At 37.0% G+C, this 18,829-nt stretch overlaps 1 protein-coding gene across 1 annotated transcript in view; it reads left to right on the forward strand.

The window, feature by feature from the left end:
• LOC139733888 (WD repeat-containing protein 17-like) overlaps positions 1-18,829 on the forward strand; it is a 62,905-nt gene that overhangs the window by 34,522 nt on the left and 9,554 nt on the right. Inside the window, exons 7-22 of the mRNA XM_071644695.1 lie at positions 1,133-1,224; positions 1,491-1,573; positions 1,800-1,886; positions 2,248-2,412; positions 3,821-3,973; positions 5,224-5,423; positions 7,968-8,101; positions 8,682-8,807; positions 10,847-10,996; positions 11,778-11,842; positions 13,269-13,523; positions 14,547-14,646; positions 15,029-15,171; positions 15,919-16,030; positions 16,610-16,751; positions 17,237-17,339. Coding sequence (XP_071500796.1) covers positions 1,133-1,224; positions 1,491-1,573; positions 1,800-1,886; positions 2,248-2,412; positions 3,821-3,973; positions 5,224-5,423; positions 7,968-8,101; positions 8,682-8,807; positions 10,847-10,996; positions 11,778-11,842; positions 13,269-13,523; positions 14,547-14,646; positions 15,029-15,171; positions 15,919-16,030; positions 16,610-16,751; positions 17,237-17,339 — 2,110 coding nt within the window. The remainder of the gene's footprint in view (positions 1-1,132; positions 1,225-1,490; positions 1,574-1,799; positions 1,887-2,247; positions 2,413-3,820; positions 3,974-5,223; positions 5,424-7,967; positions 8,102-8,681; positions 8,808-10,846; positions 10,997-11,777; positions 11,843-13,268; positions 13,524-14,546; positions 14,647-15,028; positions 15,172-15,918; positions 16,031-16,609; positions 16,752-17,236; positions 17,340-18,829) is intronic.

The raw sequence follows: 18,829 nt of genomic DNA on the forward strand, positions 1-18,829 counted from the left end.
TTGTCCGTTTGTGACCAAACTTGGATGAAAGATGTCCCTTGGGGAGGTGAAGACCGTCACAAGGTCAAAGGTCACAGACAGGGGTCAACAAACTTTTAGGGCCCAATGTTAAGTTTTTAGGGCGCGTTTTGATTGTGGCTCATAACTTTTGATCGCTATGTCCGTTTGTGACCAAACGTGGATGGTAGATGTCCCTTGGGGAGTTAAAGGTCATCACAAGGTCAAAGGGCACAGAAAGGGGTCAACAAATTTTTAGGGCCCAATGTTAAGTTTTTATGGCGCGTTTCGATTATGACTCATTACTTTTGATCCCTTTGTCTGTTTGTGACCAAACTTGGATGGTAAATGTCCCTTGGGGTGTTGAAGGTCACCACAAGGTCGAAGGTCATAAGCAGGTCAATTAACTTCTGAGAGTTATAAAAAATATTAGTTCCTTGTACGCGAATGGGCGAGACACAATTTGGCACTTGCCTTGTTGTTTGCTAGTATTATCTAATATTTTTATTCCACTGTGAAACAATGTTTTATTCTTTCCTGCTTCACTTGTATTTTTGTGTGGAATAGTAATCATAATAATGGTAAAAATGAATCACCAATAATATACTTACATGAAAATTCACTTGAATAACTTGGCAATCCAGCCATGAATGACAGTGCTGGTACATGTCTACTAAACCAGTGTCTAGGCTGTCTAATCTAATTTCTGAGTGGTTTTACAAAAAGAAAGACAAAAAAGTTCCCTATGTAGAAGCAGTGGACATATACAAAATAAATCAATGAAATTTTACTTGATGGTAGCTGCTGTCTGAATTCATGTCATGTTTGTCCAAAGTCATAATCATCTATGGCATTCTTAGTGGGGAATACTCTTTCTTTCAAAATTTTAAAGTAATTTTGTAGCTTCTGTTATTTAAGTCTGCAAATCTGATTTTAATTTCAAGTGCCTATAAAGTCTTGTGACATGATGTACACATAGAGAAATGTTTCACTCTAATCTTTACACCGAGTCTGTCATGAGTTGTATTTGTCTGTGAACCAGATTATGTTACCAGTCCCGTAGAAATTATGATAATTTACAAGCAGAAGAAAAGTTGTTGCTTTCAATGAATCTCTGTCATGCTTTGTCCTATAGCTGACCTCAACTGTGTGATGGCAGGTACGTCAAGGAATGGTGCTTTTATCTGGGATATTGGTCAAAACAAAATCATCAAGCGTTATACTGAGGTACTTTTAAAATTTACTTTGTGACTCATGATGATTTTTTTTTCTTCCCCATTGAGATCTGATTTAGTGGACATTGACTAAGTAATTATTTTCCGAAACTTGAAATAATGTAATGAGATCAAATGATATGTAATGGAATTAGGAAAAGATGTACTGGAATTATCAACAGATGTACAGTAACATTATGCTATCTTTTTAAAATTATTAAAAAAGAAGTTGTGATCTTGCATGAATAATTATGTAATGTTACCATTTGTTGTTGTCAGCATGGAGGGGCAAGTATCTACTCTGTGGCTTGGTGTCAGAAGGATTCCAGGAGGCTGGCTTCTTGTGGAGCAGATAACTTCTGGTGAGGCTCATCATTTTTATTATCTAATGATATAAAAAAGGGCAGTTCTTTGAAAAATATGAAATATGAACATTGCATGAAAAATCACATAGTACATTTCATAATTCTCTTCAGTAATGTGGAAGGATGAGTTTACAGTGATATTGTGAAGATAATGATTTTATTGTTGTATTGGTTGTTATTGACATGCTGTGTGTTTTTTTTTTATTGTCTCTCTTGCTTACAGTGTTATTCGTGAAATAGATGGAAAGCTGTTACAGAAATACAGACACCCAGCTGCTGTCTTTGGATGTGACTGGAGTCCAAACAATAAGTGAGTTTTTTAAGTGTGATACATGTACTGTAGGGAGAATTGTGAACAGTTGATGCACAGGAAATTCTTGAAAATTCTTGAAATAGAGTTGCAATCATCCATCAAAGGCAAACAGTGATTAAAAGGGATGTATACCAGGTAATCTTATGAAAGAACAGCCTATAATTACAAGTTAACAACAAAGGGGATTACTTTTCTGTGAAATCATAGATTTCTCACTTTGTTTTAATACTGTAGGTCTACGATCTGACATATTTTTACTCTGGGCGTGCTGCATATAGTTTTACTATTGATTCTAGATGTGTATGAAACTGACAAATCTGGAAATCGTCCTTTAATGCTGTAAATTTCCCTTCTGCAGAGATATGCTAGCAACAGGCTGTGGAGATGGGGCTGTCAGGATATTTTACATAGCAACATCCAGTGATCAGCCATTGAAGTCTTTCACTGGGCATACAGCCAAAGTGTTCCATGTTCGCTGGTCACCTCTAAGAGATGGCATCTTGTGCAGTGGCTCAGATGATGGGTGAGTGGTGCTGGTAGAGCAACATGTTGCTCTGTCATGGTTAGAGATTGTAGAGTGATATGTAAACTTTTGATAGCTGACTGGGGTTGGTAGAGTAACAGGGGAACCAATGCAGCATAAATCGGACTGAAAGACTAAAGATTTAAAATGAGTAGCTTTAAATGTGAATGAGTAACTTTGAATGTGAATGAGAAGCTTTGAATGTGAATGAGAAGCTTTAAATGTGAATGAGCAGCTTTAAATGAGAATGAGCAATTTTTGAATATGAATGAGTAGCTGTGAATTTGAATGAGTAGCTTTAAATGTGAATGAGTAGCTTTAAATGTGAATGAGCAACTTTACAACACTGTAAATGTGAATGAGTAGCTGTAAATATGAATGAGTAGCTTTAAATGTGAATGAGCAACTTTACAACACTGTAAATGTGAATGAGTTGCTGTAAATATGAATGAGTAGCTTTAGATGTTGATCGATTGATTGATTGCTAGATTGAAAGATTTGATTGAAAAGTCTTTATCAAAAATCTGATTTGGTGACTAACAGTCAAATTGCACAGATATACAGTGATATATGAAAGAGTAGCTTCAAATTTGAGGCTTTGTTGTGCTTGATTTTTGACTGATAAGAAAATTCATAGGAATTGATGTTGATGCACTTTAAGTGTGATGGGTATTATCCAGTCTAACCAATGTTTTTCACCCTTTAGAATGTCTTTGATAGTGAAATGCATTGATGTTGTATTTATGCTGTGAATTTAGAAGTGATATCCTTCTCTTGTTGATCCTCACTCTGTTTCTTTTGCTTCAATTTACAAAAGAAAAATATCAACACTTAAACTCAAAGCACTGCAGTTAGTCACTAAAAATTTTTTTCATTTTTTTTTCTTGGTGTGATGGAGATCTTCGTGTAAAAGATGCTCTCTCCTAGGGTTGAACTTTATGGGCTGATTGTAAAAGTATAGAAAAAAGAAAGGATTTCTTTAAAATCCAATAATTGGTTTAGACGGAAGCATTTATTGTCATCATTATGATGAATTCATCTAGTTTTGCAGTTGTTAGTTTGATGACAAACTTTAAGTGTTGTGACACATTCTAAGTGCTATTAGCAATTTGTGAAGAATCATGTCTGTGAATTTATCAAATCTTCTCTATTGTCTCTTGTGTAAAACGTTTTAATCAACTGAATGCAGTTTGAAACAATAACAAGAACCTAACAGAAAAGAAAAGTTGTGTGAAAACCCACATTTGTACATGAGAAATCAGTTTTCTGACAACTCTTTACATCTGTTGAGGTAACTTGCCACATTAGGCCTGAAAATCGTTTTTATGTAATAGTCTGTGTCCTTCTTTTATATGACTGTACATACACATACATATTTTAAACTGTGTACCATTTGGGCTGTTCTCAGAACAATACGAATATGGGACTACACACAGGAAAGCTGTGTCAACATCCTTGTGGGACACAAAGCCAATGTGAGAGGGTTGATGTGGAACCCTGAGATCCCTTACCTTCTGATTTCTGGCTCCTGGGACTACACCATCAGAGTCTGGGACACAAGGTTAGACTATTCCTTCCTTCACAAGTTGTACTTTTAATATGTGTGAATTGCTTTGTTTTGTTTTGTTTTGTTTTGTTTTTTATTGCCACAGTGTTGTACATGCTGTTAATGGTATAAGCATGGAGGTAGTTCTACGTCCATGGTATAAGGCCTTGGGGTAAGGTATTATGATATCTGTCCCTCCAGCCATCTTACCAAGATATTGTTAGATTAGTTGATTTTGGCCAAAAATATCCCAAGGTCAATGGTCATTGAACTATGCCTGAAAATTACAGTTTCAGCTATAACAACATAGAGAAGTATCTGATAGTAATAAAATGTAAGATCAGTAGATGTAGATAAAATATCATTTACATGAAGTGCTCAAGCCAGAACTGTGTGGGACATATGGATAGATGTTAAACATAAAATAAATGCCTCTAGCACCCTTATGGTGCAAGTATACAATCAAAGGTTTGATGAGCTGCCATTTGTTGTATTTTCAAAGGTTAATGATGTATTGAAACTAAAACATGTTAATGTTATAGATTTTGTTACTATGGTGTTAGAGCTTAACCTGTAGTGTCAAATGTCCAATTCAGTTCCATAACTTTTCCAGCCATTGCTTCCACTAAAATGTCCAGTGGTATTGTAAGATGATGGACAGCACAGAAATAAAGCAAGTAGTAATTTGCATGAACATGATATAGGTGATAGGTCATTAGTCAAGATCACACAGGTCACCAAAATTTAGCTAGAAATGTCATTTTCTGGCCATAAAATTCTGCTAGGTAAGTTTAATGACAATATTCTTTGGCGTAATGATTACAAATGAATGGATCAAAGATTTCCCGTAATATGCAAAGAGGGTTAAAGTTTAATCTTTGATTAGTGGCCATTTATCAGTGAACTTCTTTAACTCGTTGAGGACAAGTCCAGAGTATACTGGGGCAGGTATCTATGTGAAATGTATGTTGAAAAATCAGTCCGTCCTCAACAGGTAATATGATAAGGAAGAGCCATTTACTAATACCAACAGCAGTGATTACCTGTATGTGAGAAGTGAGGAATGCCTAATGAACTTCATGTCGTAGTTTATTTGCCCACGTTGGATATGAATGAACCCAAAGATTATCTCCTTCACATGCCATGCATTTTTTGTTCCTTCTCATTTCCATATCTTGAAAGTTAGACCCCAGTTGACCCCTCCTTACTAGTGTCTGTACAGTTATTGTGAGAACACACGTTGTATTATGCTGTTTATTTTACAGGGATGGTGCATGCATAGACCAAGTTCTAGACCATGGTGCTGATGTGTATGGCCTCACCATGCACCCAAATCGTCCCTTTGTCCTGGCGTCCTGCTCTCGAGACTCCACAGTGCGCATTTGGTCCTTAATGTCCCTTGTTGTGTCTTCTCAGATGCGCATCATTGCAAGACGCCCGTGGCAGGAGATTGTTACTGCAACAGGTAGTTTACTAAAAATCATTAACTTGGATCCAAGCTCATCTTTGAGAACCAAGCTCAGTTTTCTACTGGTCTCACAGCTATAACAGTCACTAGTTCTAAAGAGCAGTATTCATTGAACGGAATGGAAGATCTGTTGGCTAATATGTTTTTTATGATATTCAGTCTGGTTTTTTTCTTCATTTAAAAAGAAAAAGTATTTTGCGAAAATAGTTTTTTTCCCTACATGTGATTAAAAGTTCATGATAGGTGCAGTATTCCAATTGCTGACCAACAATTACTTATATTATCATTATGTATTTTTTCATTTAATTATGCATCAATATTTTTATTTATTCATGTATTTATTTTTTGTCATCAGAGGTTGACAGGCCTTGAATAGTTTACAATAAAATAGGCATATTCAAAATCATGTTTCTTTTGAGGACATAGTATTTTGTGCCCCTATTGCAAATCAATTTCTTCAACGTGATTTCTGTACCTCATATTTTTACACATTTCACATCTGCATATCATGTAAAAGATTAGAAAAGCACTCTGAGAGCGCAGACCTCCACCAAGCAAGCAGCTCATTTCCACCACTGATCTTGTTCTGCCATAGAGTTATCAGTGATTTCCACCCATACGTACTTATAGCATTGTGTGTTGAAAGTCGCCCAATTTCCCAATATAGAAGCCTTTGTACGTCATAAACCCTCAGCTGCACGGCGCGCCTCGCCCTAGCAGAAACTAGAGCACGCACTTTAGTGCGCGCATGCAAACCTCAAATACACGCAGCCTGAACTCCCAAGTTCATTGACCCTACCTGCCAAAATATCAAAAATCCTTCATGAATTCCCCCCAAATTCTCGGATCACTACCAAAAGTTAATCGTTTGTTACTTGTGTCATTCTCAACCTTTCCTGCAAGTTTCATCTCAATCCGTTAACTACTTTTTGAGTTATTTTGCACACAGACAAACTAACTAACTAACGAATGAACGAACAAACACACCAACGGCAACGAAAATATAACCTCCTCTCTTGGCGGAGGTAATAATGCAATAATGAAGCTCAAACCTCATCTGATGCCCAGCTACCCTCAGTATTGGGACTTTTATTTATGGCTTTGCCATGAAGTGTCGTTGTAAGCATAAAGTTTTCTGGTTGTAAGTCCTTCTAGTCGTCCTTCCGTCCATCTGTAATTGATGCTGTGGACAGTGTAACCTAAAAACTGTTCAAGCTATCCAAATGAAACATGGCATATGTTTGAATGTAGTGTAGTGGTTGAAGCTTTGCCTATCAACTTTTGGGTGCACATGCTCAAGATCAAAGATCAAAGGTCAAGTAAAATTCTTAAAATTTCACCATTTCCCTTGTATTTCTGCCATGTCTAAAGGTATTTTCATGAAATGTAGCCTGTAAATGTATTAACGAAATAAGATTCTCTTGGGAAAGTTTTGGACCATGGGGTCAAGGTCAATTGAAAATGCTACAATTTTGCTACAATCCCCTTTTCCTCATCTCGAATGTGGCTCGAGGTATCTTCATGGAACTTTGTACATACGCATGTACTTCCTGACAATGATTATCTTGGGAATTTTCGGGTCATGGTGTCAAAGGCCAAGTTAAAACGATACTATTCTACTATTTGATGCTGAAATTACACGATTTCATCCATACCGTGGAGGTTACTCAGTGCATACACTGAATTCAACAAGGTAAATACATGCATTACTGCCCTATGATTCTGCTTGAAAAAAAAATTGGGCCATGAGGTCAAAGGTCAAGCAAGAATTTTAAACTGTCCCAGTTTTTCCCTATATTTTGAATATTGCTCAAAGTGTTGTCTTGGAAATTGGATATTTAACAGCTAGTGATTATATAAAGAAAGTTGTGGACCATGGGGTCAAAAGTCAAGCAAAATGCTTAAATTTAAGAAAACTTTGCCCTCATAAACAATTCAGCCATCCAAATGAAATGGCTGGGTCAAAGAATGCAAACACTTGACACATTTGTGTTTGTGCCAAGCTTTCAATAATGTCATTTCATTTTTTTTTGACACTCATCCTGAAATTGTCATCTCACATTGTCAAAATGTACTGAATGTACAATGTACTGAATGTACTAATGTCTGAAACCCCTAGCAAACGGGAGACTCCAATTTGATGTGCGCAAAGCGCACACACGAGAGCGAAGTCCCTTGCGGTGTATGGTTCTAGATGCTCTCTCGTGCTATCTAAGGCTTATTTTTCAGCATACAATGAAATTAAGTAAGAAATCATTTGAAGCGGGAGAAATTAAATCTCAAGCGGGAGAACGGGAGGTTCTGCAAAAATGGGCTTTCGGCGGGAGATCTCCCATCGAAAACGGGAGAGTTGGAGTCTCTGTAACAACAATCATATATGTACTACCAGAACTAATGAAAGAAGAGACAGTAATATTGAAATGTTGGTATGAGTGATGTAAGTTTGAATAACAGCCAGACTCGTTCATGATATCTTAATATGATTTGTGTATCACTTGCTATGTTCCTTCATTGTTTCTGTATCCATGGTGACCACTACAGACCAGGCAATGGCTGTACGCACCTTGCCTCTGATGTGTGGTAGAGCATCACGAGATCTCAAGTCTAGGATTGACCATTACAGGGGCGATGTGGATCACCACACAATCCTTCGCTGGTTCTCTAATCTATTCTCTGTGAGTACCTATTCACTTCTCTTCACTTTGTTAGATTTATATCCTCAGAAAGGACAATGTATGCAAACGTCTTAGCATTGTTGCCAAATCTCAGTTTCAGCTTCCAAATTGTGCTGTTTTAGTGACTGATGCTTGTTATCATAATTTTTCTATTCTTTTTTTAAAGTGCAGTTCATGTTGATTGTATGTAGAATAATTAATCCTGTTCCGTCTATCTCAACATGTAATTTAGAGTTCATTGCAAAGTCCTATATTTCATGTATAGCAACAAGTTTTGAGTGCTTGATTTTTTTTTTCTTCAAATTTGTACAAGCGAGAAATCTGAACAAGTTAGGAATCTGATCACTCCATCATGTGCCAATGATGGAAGTGAATCTGCCATCATTGTTTTTGATTGCAATTTGTTGCCATGTCTTCATAATTACAACATTCTGTACGTACACACCAAAAATATGACACAAAGGTACTCAATAAAAAAAAAATGCTTTGTTTTAATGTCATTGAAATCATTAATTCATATTTACATGTTCTTATAGATGATACATATAGCAAACTTGATACTGTTGTAATTGTGTATAAGTGTGGTAGTGGCACAGCAAACCTGTGGGAGCTGGTCTCTATCTTGGATGGCCAGGATGACTGTTTGCTTCCAGACATGTATTCTCAGGGCATCATGCACATCAAGCATCTTATCAAGTTCAAGTCTGTAAGTCTTACCTCTCTATTCTCACAATGAATTTCTCTTCTCTTCACCTCTGTTTGTTTCTTCTCCCCCTCCCCATTTCAAGCACTCTACTTCGTAAAAAGAATAGGCTTAGGAAATGTTTTTTGTTTAGGTTGATGGCATCAAAATAATTATGGTAATTTAAAAAGATAATGATTCTCTGTGAAAGTCATTTGGAAGAAGTAGTGTAAACTTGAGTGTATGGTTTCAAAGTTCTGGTATGCATGCAGAATTGACGAATTTTGCTCCAAAATGTACAAGTATGCCTAAGAAATGTGTAGAAATGCTGTAGTAACAAGATATTCGTTGGGTAACAATGAAAATGCGAATATATTAACCAAAAAGGTTTGCCGGAGCTGCAATCTCAGAATTGGGTCAGGCTAACTCGGACTCAGGGACAACACGGCCTCACTTTGACAGCCGGACCGATTTGTCCCTCTGGATTGTACAGTGTTGTACTATGGGAGCGCTTTGCGTTCTGGGTGGTTGCAGTTATGGGCCGAGCTGATACATCAAAGAACCTCATACAAAATGAATGTGCGCGTATGTACAAAATATGGCGATCTCGGACTGTGTGTAAATTGTCTGAAATAGGGCCGAGTTGTCCCTGAGATGGAGTAAGCCTTGATCCTTCTGGAATAAAAATTGGTATACCAACTCAAAATACTCCAAAACAACTCATCATCCCGGCAAATCACGTCAGCCGAGTATGTTTCTTGGTAGACTCTTTCGATATATTGCAAGCACTGAAGCGAATATGAAATGGTGCAAGATGGGTTCTCAAAGCCTTATATACCAGAACTATGCTTTCACGGGGTGCTACATAACTTTATTTTTACACTTGCCTGATTGGGCAAGCAGATTTTCAAATTTGCTGCAAAACACTTGCCTGAACATTAATCTTTCTTGCCCGAAGAGTCATTCCAAAATATGAGGAAATATAGAAATCATGTTTAAGTCAAGGGCTCTATAAAACGGAATCATTTGAAGAAATGGCACACATTGATTCACATGCTTAAACACAATGGATTAACAAACTCTTTCCAATCGAGTGTTGCCGTTGCATTGCATTGGGGCTTCTTCACGTAAGTGTTGGAAAGTTGCTGAAATGAAATATGAAGTGTGTTGCATAACTAAATAGCCATTATTTTGGGGCTGCTGTATGGTTGACTTTCTTGGTTTGTTGGGGGAATAAGTGAAAAAAAAAAGATGGCTTCAAAACTTTTTGCTTGCCCAATTCGGGCAAGCATTTGTTCTCATTGTTTAAAAACACTTGCCCAAATTTGATTTTCACTTGCCCCGGGCAGTGAGGCAAGTGCTTTTGAAGTTATATGGCACCCTGTTTCACTTTAAATGATTCTTGTTTCCAAATAGATTTTGTCAAAGATTACCTGCAAAGAAATCAAGCATTCAGTGGGTGCATGGAAGGTTTTCACTTACACAGTCATGTTGAACATTTATTTATCATGTCTAGCGACAAATAATGGATGTAAATATCTCATTTGGAAGATTTGCAGTGCCATCTTGCATGATTAGTTTGCTGTAGAGCAAGTTTTCCTTTTTGAATTTTCACCTTTGTCATTTGAATCTTCAAGAGTCTTGCATGAAGGCATACTTTAAAGTATGTTAAAGGGATGATACAGTATTGGTGGAGATGAGAATTGGGCTTTAAACTTTTTGTAAGATACCAAGAAAACACTTATGAAATAGTACAGAGCATAAAGTTCATAATCGGAAAATTGGGTTTGGAATGACTGAAACATCCAAAAACAAAGTAAAACAAAGCAATTGTAATGAAGTGTGGGTCCCACACTTATTAGAATCGCTCTGTTTTGGATATCTCGGCCATTTCAAAACCAATTTTCATCAAATAAATGGTGAATTCCTCATGGAATTACATGCTCTTTCACATTTTATAAGAGGTTTCTCATTATCTCACCGAAAAAAGAAAAAAATGTTAGAAACCTGAAATTAGGTCTCCACCAAAACTGTACGATCCCTTTAATGTGTGTGTTTATCAGTCTGAGGCCAAGGAGCTAGAGATGGCCAAGGTTCGGGGGCAAGGCTCTTCCTACCGTGCTAGGGAGGAGAAAGTGAAAGAGGCAGCCATGCTGCACATGAAGCTGGGAGAGGTACAGAGGTACTCTGAACTCATGGTGGAACTTGGAGAGGTTAGTTATTTCTCCAGCTCTAGTTGGTTAGAGAATGTAGAATGAATACAAGATGACGGTCTTAAATTTTGATAGTGATAAGACACCAAAATGCAGAGGAAGCTATCTGAGATGTTCAGTGTAACCTATTGAGTTGATGGAGATTCTGAGAGGTTCTTTCCATCATGCTATGAGCTGTTCAGATATACCCTGAAATGTGAAGTACAAATTTGTAGATATGAAATGTATAATGTAGACATACCATGGTGTATACTGTAAAACGAGGAATGTTCGCGTGCATTTTAATTTCACGAAAGGTAAGAATCGCGAAATTAAAATGCACGCGAAAGTTCTTACCAACTACCTATCTACACTAGATCTATAGTATATGCATTGGATGCCAGAGGCAATTCTCGAAAATTTCATGCCCAAAAAAAGACTGTCGGCTCCAATTTATGAAAATTTCATGCCGCGAATATATTGTCTTTTACAGTAATGTGAAAGGTGAGTTCCCTCAGTTATTGGAGAACAGGTGATGACAGTGACAATGAAAAAAAAAAGAGAAGAAAATTCGTATTTGTAGTGCTGTGCATAGTATGTGTATTTGAAAGTTGAAAACTAGCATTTATCAGAATTTCAAAATCAGAACACTGAATCACATAGAAAGAGAACACAAAATGATTCAAAATGACCTACCTGATTTCCTGCTGAGAAAATGTGTCAGATGACAATTTGAATTACCAAGAGCAAGAGTTATGTTTGATTTCTTTCATGCTATGGCATCATTATGTCCACATTGTAGTGGGAGAAAGCTTTGTCGGTAGCCCCAGCTGTATCTCTTGACTACTGGAAGGAACTGGCTGAGAGGTGAGACTTGTTGTAGAGTCAATCTGACTCAAAGCTTGACCAACACATCTCATATTTTTCTAAATGCAATCTTTGTATTGCATAGTGTAGCATTACATCGTAGAGTGTAGGCAAGGGCTGCTTCCCTTTAAACTGTCATAAATATTTTGTATTCTAGATGTGTATGGTCACATGAACTACTGTTTGTGACTGGAGACAGTATATCTTGGCAATGAGGCATACAACATCTGAGAGGTCTGGGCCACTAAAATCTGTGAATTTGACATTTTGATTGCCCAAAAATGAAATGAAGTGGCCTGAAATAAAAGGATATATTACATTTCATTTGTTTTTAGTTGCCTGATCAGGCGACCAAAAGATAGCCTTTTTAAAATTTGGTGTCCTGACATCAATTTTGAGTGGCCCTGAGCCACTGTGCTAATGCTAATGTCAAGCCCTGTATAAAGTATAGTGAATGAATGTAAGAGTTGAAGAAATGAAGACAGTGGTAGTTTCTTTGTACCAATTACTGAACAAAATGTATGTTGGATTTACCCATTCTTGGCCAAGATGGAACTATATACCATATTTTGCACATAAAAGGGGACCAACAAATGTAATGTAATATAAGACATAGACAAAGGAGACATATTATCCATAATAAGGTAATGATTGTCAGGCTGGTTCATACTACAGTAATCTTTTTGAACAGTAAATTTATGTTTACATAATACACAATTTAGTGTAAGAGTAGCTTTATTTCACCAAGGTGAAAGGCCTAGATATAATAGAATCGTATGATGGCTAATTATACATTTGGAAGGCATGTAGGGCCTATTGTGAAATGCTGTGAAAGTGATAACTTTTTTGTCATTATTGATTTTTATTTCTCATTGTGTCCATTTGTGGGAATTTGCTTCATGATGAATTTGTGGCCTAAAAGAATTTATTCACATATTGTTATATTTTCCTAAAATATTTGCACTTTCATATCTACCGTATATGCCACTTCAGCAAAAGACAAATGAGCAAAAATGTCCAACATGCTAGATATTCCACATAATATTATACTGTGTGTTGCATTATAGAGTTTGTAACATTTAATGTAGGAATTGCATATATTCATACCATTGATTATTTGTCACAGAACATTTCTGATGTCAGATTCATGGTTGTAGTACACAGCTGTCCAATATGACAAAAACAGTGAATGCATTTTGATGAGACTTTCTGGGTACTAGCAGGATATGTGAATGTGTCTTTGCTGTATAACGATCAATACTGTTTTGTCCCAGCAGATATTGTATGCAGGAAACTTGAATCTATTTCTCAGACATATTCCTCCTCTACCTACAGTAATGTGTGATCTTTCTACATTACAGCATAAAATTTAAGTTAGCAGCATACTGCTCCTTGCTTCTTTCCTTTTTTTTTTTTCTTCTAACAGGTATGCTGCGAGTTTGGCAGCTGATGAAAACCTGGACTGTGTTCCTTACTACATCGTCACTGGCAATGTCCAGAAGCTAGTGAACTTTTACTGTGACAGAGGCCAGCTTCAGGATGCCTTGTTAGTGGCCCAGGTGGCCAGCGAGGGAGCCCTTGAGGAGAGGTTACAATCAGGAATGGCTAATGGAAGAATGATTGCATCTGAAGGACAAGAAAGAATAAATGGCTACGAGCAAAATGGCATGGAAACAAGGAAGTGAGTATTTCAGCTGCAGTGTGTGATTTGGATTTGCAAATTTAAATTTTTGCAGATTTTTTCTGTTTTTATTAAAATAAAGGATGTAAGGAAACGGATTCATGTTCCACTGTTGTAAATATGTAATTTTTTTCATATGATTTTAGCAATGTAGCAATGTTTACATTCATCAAGATTTATCTTTATGTATCTCAGTTTTCAGTGTTATTTTAATTCATTGTGAACTAAACAGCGATTGCACAGCCTGTAGGCTGCTATGTTTAACTGTATATTTTTTTAATCAATCAATCAATCAATCAATCAATCAATCAATCAATCAATCAATCAATCTATCTATCTATCTATCTATCTATCTATCTCAATATCTCAATCAATCACTCACTGAATCAATCAATCAATCAATCAATCAATCAATCAATCAATCAATCAATCAATCAATCAATCAATCAATCAATCAATCAATCAATCTATCAATCAATCAGTCAATCAGTTAATCAATCAAGCAATCAATTAGTCAATCAATCTTACAATCAGTCAATCAATCAATCAATCAATCAATCAGTCAATCAATCAATGTCTTATCACAAAGTGATCTTCAGTTACTCCTTTGAACCAACAGTCTTAGTTACATGACACTGTAAGGTGCTTGTGTACAGTAACACCACAGTTACAAAACTTTTCATTTAATGACTGTTGTTTTGAGTATGATGTAGATACACTAGAGATATGATGACCTTCTATGTCATCCTGGACAGCACATGTGATTTAATATTTTTAGAAGCACCTAACTTAAGACAAGCCATCTTGACTTTGGGTGGCTACTCTAATGTCTTGAGGGCATTATGTCAAATGATTTACTGACTTTCAAGGGGTTGAAAGTTTTGGAAAATTGTCCAACTTCTTTCAAATTATATTCTGTGTGCTGTTTTAGCACTACAGGTTTCATTCAAAACATTATTTCTGTATGACATGAATTCCAACTGAACATTTCTAGGAGTCATGACAAAATTGTTCACCCTGCAGACTCCAGATATCTGTTACAGAGCAGATGGCTGCCAAATTCTTCCAGAATGGGTCTCCAATTCTTGCTGCTTGCTGTCACTTGGCATCTGGCCAGATCAAGGTAGACTGTCATCTATTGTTGAGTCAAGGAACAGGAATGCGAGGAATATGTGTCATGTGCTTGTTGAGGCACCAGATATTGAGCAGTATGAAATACTACCTACACTGTTTAAAGGCCATTATAGGATGTAGAAAATCATTTGAAACCCACAAACTTTCATTTTATTTCGTAATCAAGGAGAAAGCGTTTACCATGATGTTACGTTGATGTTTTGAATATTGAAGTTCATTCCTTGTATATGTAAAAAAAAACAACACCAAAACAAATGATAATCAGCATTTTGATCAACACTTTTTTTTTTGTTTAGAAGGAAATAGTGTTACATACCCTTAAACTAGACTTTAAAATATATGAATGGTTTGTATTCACTTGTGTGTAACAGCTTGCCCTCTCCAAGTTGATTCGTGGCCATGAACTGGAGTTAGCCATTTCTATTGGGAAAGCTTTGAAAGGAGAAGCACACATGTCTCTTGTTGCCATGGCGCTGGAACAACTGTCTCACAGATGTGAAAGTCAAGGCCATTGGTAGGTTTCCATTTTCTCAGTTTCTAAATTTACTGCACTGTGAATATGCCATGTGAAAATGATTTATGAAAACCTAGCCATTTATGAATATTTGACTATCGTAGGTATTTATGACTCTGAACCATTGCCAGAGATGGATTTTGAATTTCACGATGCATTTCTTTTGACTGATGAATGTGAATGATTTCTGTATTGATATGAATGATTTATTCACCTCTAAACCCCAGCACTAGCAAGAAAAAGTAATGAAATGAATGATATAAAGACCAACTACTGCCTGATGTCATACAACATAATGCTATGTAGAAGTGACAAATTTTCTTCTCTTGACTCAAGGGCCCGTAAAGTTTAAACCTATTTTAGACTCAGGTCCACTGTGCTAGTGCTTAGTTATCTAAAGTATTGTAAACACTTTCGTCCAATAGTGTGAGAAGTGATCCTCGTCCGATGCTATCACAATGCAAAAGTCTATGGCAGTGCCTGATGTGTGAAGTGGCTAGTGTGCAACTGATTGACCAAATAAAATTTGTAAGGTGTACATAAATTTGTAAGGTGTACAGAAAAGCTGTCAACTGTTTTTGTTCAGAACATTGTTGATATTGTTGTCCCTTGGCAGCACAATGTTATGTTATGACCCTCGGAACAAGCTCTTTGTTTTATATCATGGAGTTGAGATCCCAGTGTTCTCAAAAGCAGTCCATATCTATACATTGCTGAATCTCTTCTCATTGTTGATCTCTATGCTAGGGAGCTGGCAATTCACTTGTTGGAAGACATCCCTGACAACCATGACTTGAAAGTGAAGCTTTGTGCTCGGTGTGTAGGGAGTGCAGCAGAGATTAACCACATGCATGAAAAGGTGAAGCTGAAGACTGATTCTTGAACGAGTTCATAGTGGTCCTGGAGATCACTCACTATACTATTGAAACTGATAGACTAATATATGGAGCATGTAACAGTTACACTCTAGCAGTAGAAAAAAGAGGATTTATTTGTGAAATTGTACAAATCATGGTCTGTAACTTTATGCATACCGTATGCAAAGGTTTGGGTTAATGTCTCAAATTTCTAGCTTTCTGTGTAGGCATTAAATACACTTTGTTATCTTCAGTTGTTAAATGTTTGTCAGTCTGTATTTACTTTGTTCACTCAACTCACATATTGATGGCTGGAGGAAAGTAAGGCATCTGTAAATTTTGTTGCCACTATTCTGCGTGACATATCACGTGTTCAGAAGAAAACAACTGTCTTCTGTGAGAAAGAGAGTGACTAGTGCATACTGTAATGATTGTTTAGTTGTCTGCAACATTATCTTCACACTTGCTGCACTTTTTTTGCTGCCAACTTTGCCATGTACACCAATATATCAGGGTAATTGATTGATAGGGCATAGAAGAGCTGTGAATTACCTAAGCCAATTGTCTTACTGATGTGACAGGCTGGGTTACTCCCTCTGGAAGAGTGTTCTCAGAAGGCCAAACATATGCTGGATATTGGCAACCTGAGGGAGTGTGTATGCTACTATCTACTGTCACCAACACCAGAAGAAGCTCTCTCGATAGCACTGCCAAAGATCAAAAGTGAGTCTGTCTCCCAGACTTCTCTGATTTTTATTGACTAATTGCAAAAAACCATGGTAACCTGTGATGTTGTGTAGTGCAGGATGACTTCCTATACCTACTTAATATATAATTAGCTTGCAGTCATGTCTATTACTTGATGAAGTAGTCCATGGGACCCCCCTCCCCCATGTAAAACAGAACATTGTTTGCACAGTATGACATCTATGGAATTAACACTTTGCTTTGTTAGTAGCTAATGGGTATGAGAAGTCATGTTACCAAAATGAAGCAGTCTGTGCTTTAGGAGCTGCTACAATGACAGCTAATATCCTCTTTGTATCACAATGGTGGTCATGGTAACTATGATAAATGTATCGTGCTGTCATTAGCTTCATGGAAAAGGGCAGTGGAGTTTACAATGCCAGTAATAGACACGTACCCATAGAAATGAGCAGCTAAACAAAGTATGACTCATGAGAATGTTGATGACCTTTGACCTACAGGTTGCTTTTGTCAGCCAGACTGGGTGGTGGAAGACGTCTTTCCTCTCCTTCAGCTTCTCGGCTGCATCAGATCAGATCGTCTCATGATGCAGAGTGTAGCCCAGTGAGTTAATTTCTTTTCTTTTTTCAACCATGTGTCACCCTTTTCGTACAAGAGCAAGATAGCTCTAATTGTACTTTGTCGAAATGTTATTTGATAGACTAATTTTGCTGTGACTAATGCTGGTCATACATTGTTATATAATCTATACTTCATTGTGTATGCCTGAGTGCATCCTCACTAGCATATGCACGCATGAGCAATGCATACACTTCACTACAATTTAGAACCTTAATCAGCATGTTTTATGAATCATACAGCCCTCTTGTATGTCTTTAATGCTGGCCATACATTGTACATGTACCTTCAAGATAATTATGCTCAATGTGGCGGCCGTCTGCACTTTCTGTAGCAGCTGTTGTTATTCCTGATGTCTGTGTTCCCTTATCATGCAGTGTCAACTCAAATCTATTTAGATTATGTTTTGAGTTATTGTTTGTCATTTCTGTTCTTTATTACATTTGTCTGCTTCTGCAGTTAATGAAAATTGTGTTGTAAAATATCAATCATTATAAATTGAACGTGGAGAAATGAAGTCCTTCCAAAAATAAGGAAGCAGGCTACCAAACAAGAAGAAGAAGAAAAAAAAAAAAAAACCCCCAAAAGCTCACAAGGCTAATTTCCTATGAGTGCAAGCCACTAAACATTTTATTATGCCTCCGCAACGAAGTGGCCGGAGGCATTATGTTTTCGGGTCGTCCGTCCGTCCGTCCGTCCGTCCGTCCGTACGTCCGTACGTCCGTACGTCCGTCCGTCCCGTTTTGTTTTTGTCGATATCTCAAGAACCATGTGGGGTTTTACATCAAACTTGGTATGAGGGTATATCCTTAGGGGATAATACTTTGTGTGGATTTTAGGGTCACAGGGTCAAAGGTCAAAGGTCACAGGTTATTTTGTGAAAAAAAAATTGAAATTTCATGTTTTTCTCCATATCTTACAAATGGTTCAAGGTATCTTCATGGAACTTAGTATATATGCTTGTACCGATGGGCAGTGATTATCTAGGGAAGTTGGGGGTCATGGGTCAAAGGTCAGGGGGTCAAAGGTCAAGGTCAGCTCCTCAAAATATCACCACTTTCCTTAAAATGCAATATGCCTGAAGGTTTTTTTTTTTTTTTTTGTAAACTTGATGTATGGCATGTATTACCCAATATATATTTTGGGGGAAGTTTCTTGCCAAAAGGTCAAAGGTCAAAAGGTAAAAGGTCAAGTGGAAGTGCTAAATTGCACTTTTTCCTCCATATCTTGAAAGTAACTCAAGGTATCATCATGAAACTTACATATTTATGCATGTTCAACCTAACAGTGATTCTCTTTGGAACTGTGAGGTCAAAGGTCAAAGGCCAGGTTTAGATAATGCTATTTTCCCATTTGATACTGAAATTATACTTTTTCTCAATACCTTGAAAATTACTCAATGCATAGACTTATAAAAGGGTCAAAAGTCAAGTAAAAATCATCAGTTCCCCAAATACCTGCACTCTGACATTTTA

Source organism: Diadema antillarum, unplaced genomic scaffold (assembly GCF_040938485.1).
Source record: "Diadema antillarum isolate AM-2024a unplaced genomic scaffold, OU_Dant_1.0 seq00000501_RagTag, whole genome shotgun sequence".
In the NCBI taxonomy this organism is placed as follows: Eukaryota; Metazoa; Echinodermata; class Echinoidea; order Diadematoida; family Diadematidae; genus Diadema; species Diadema antillarum.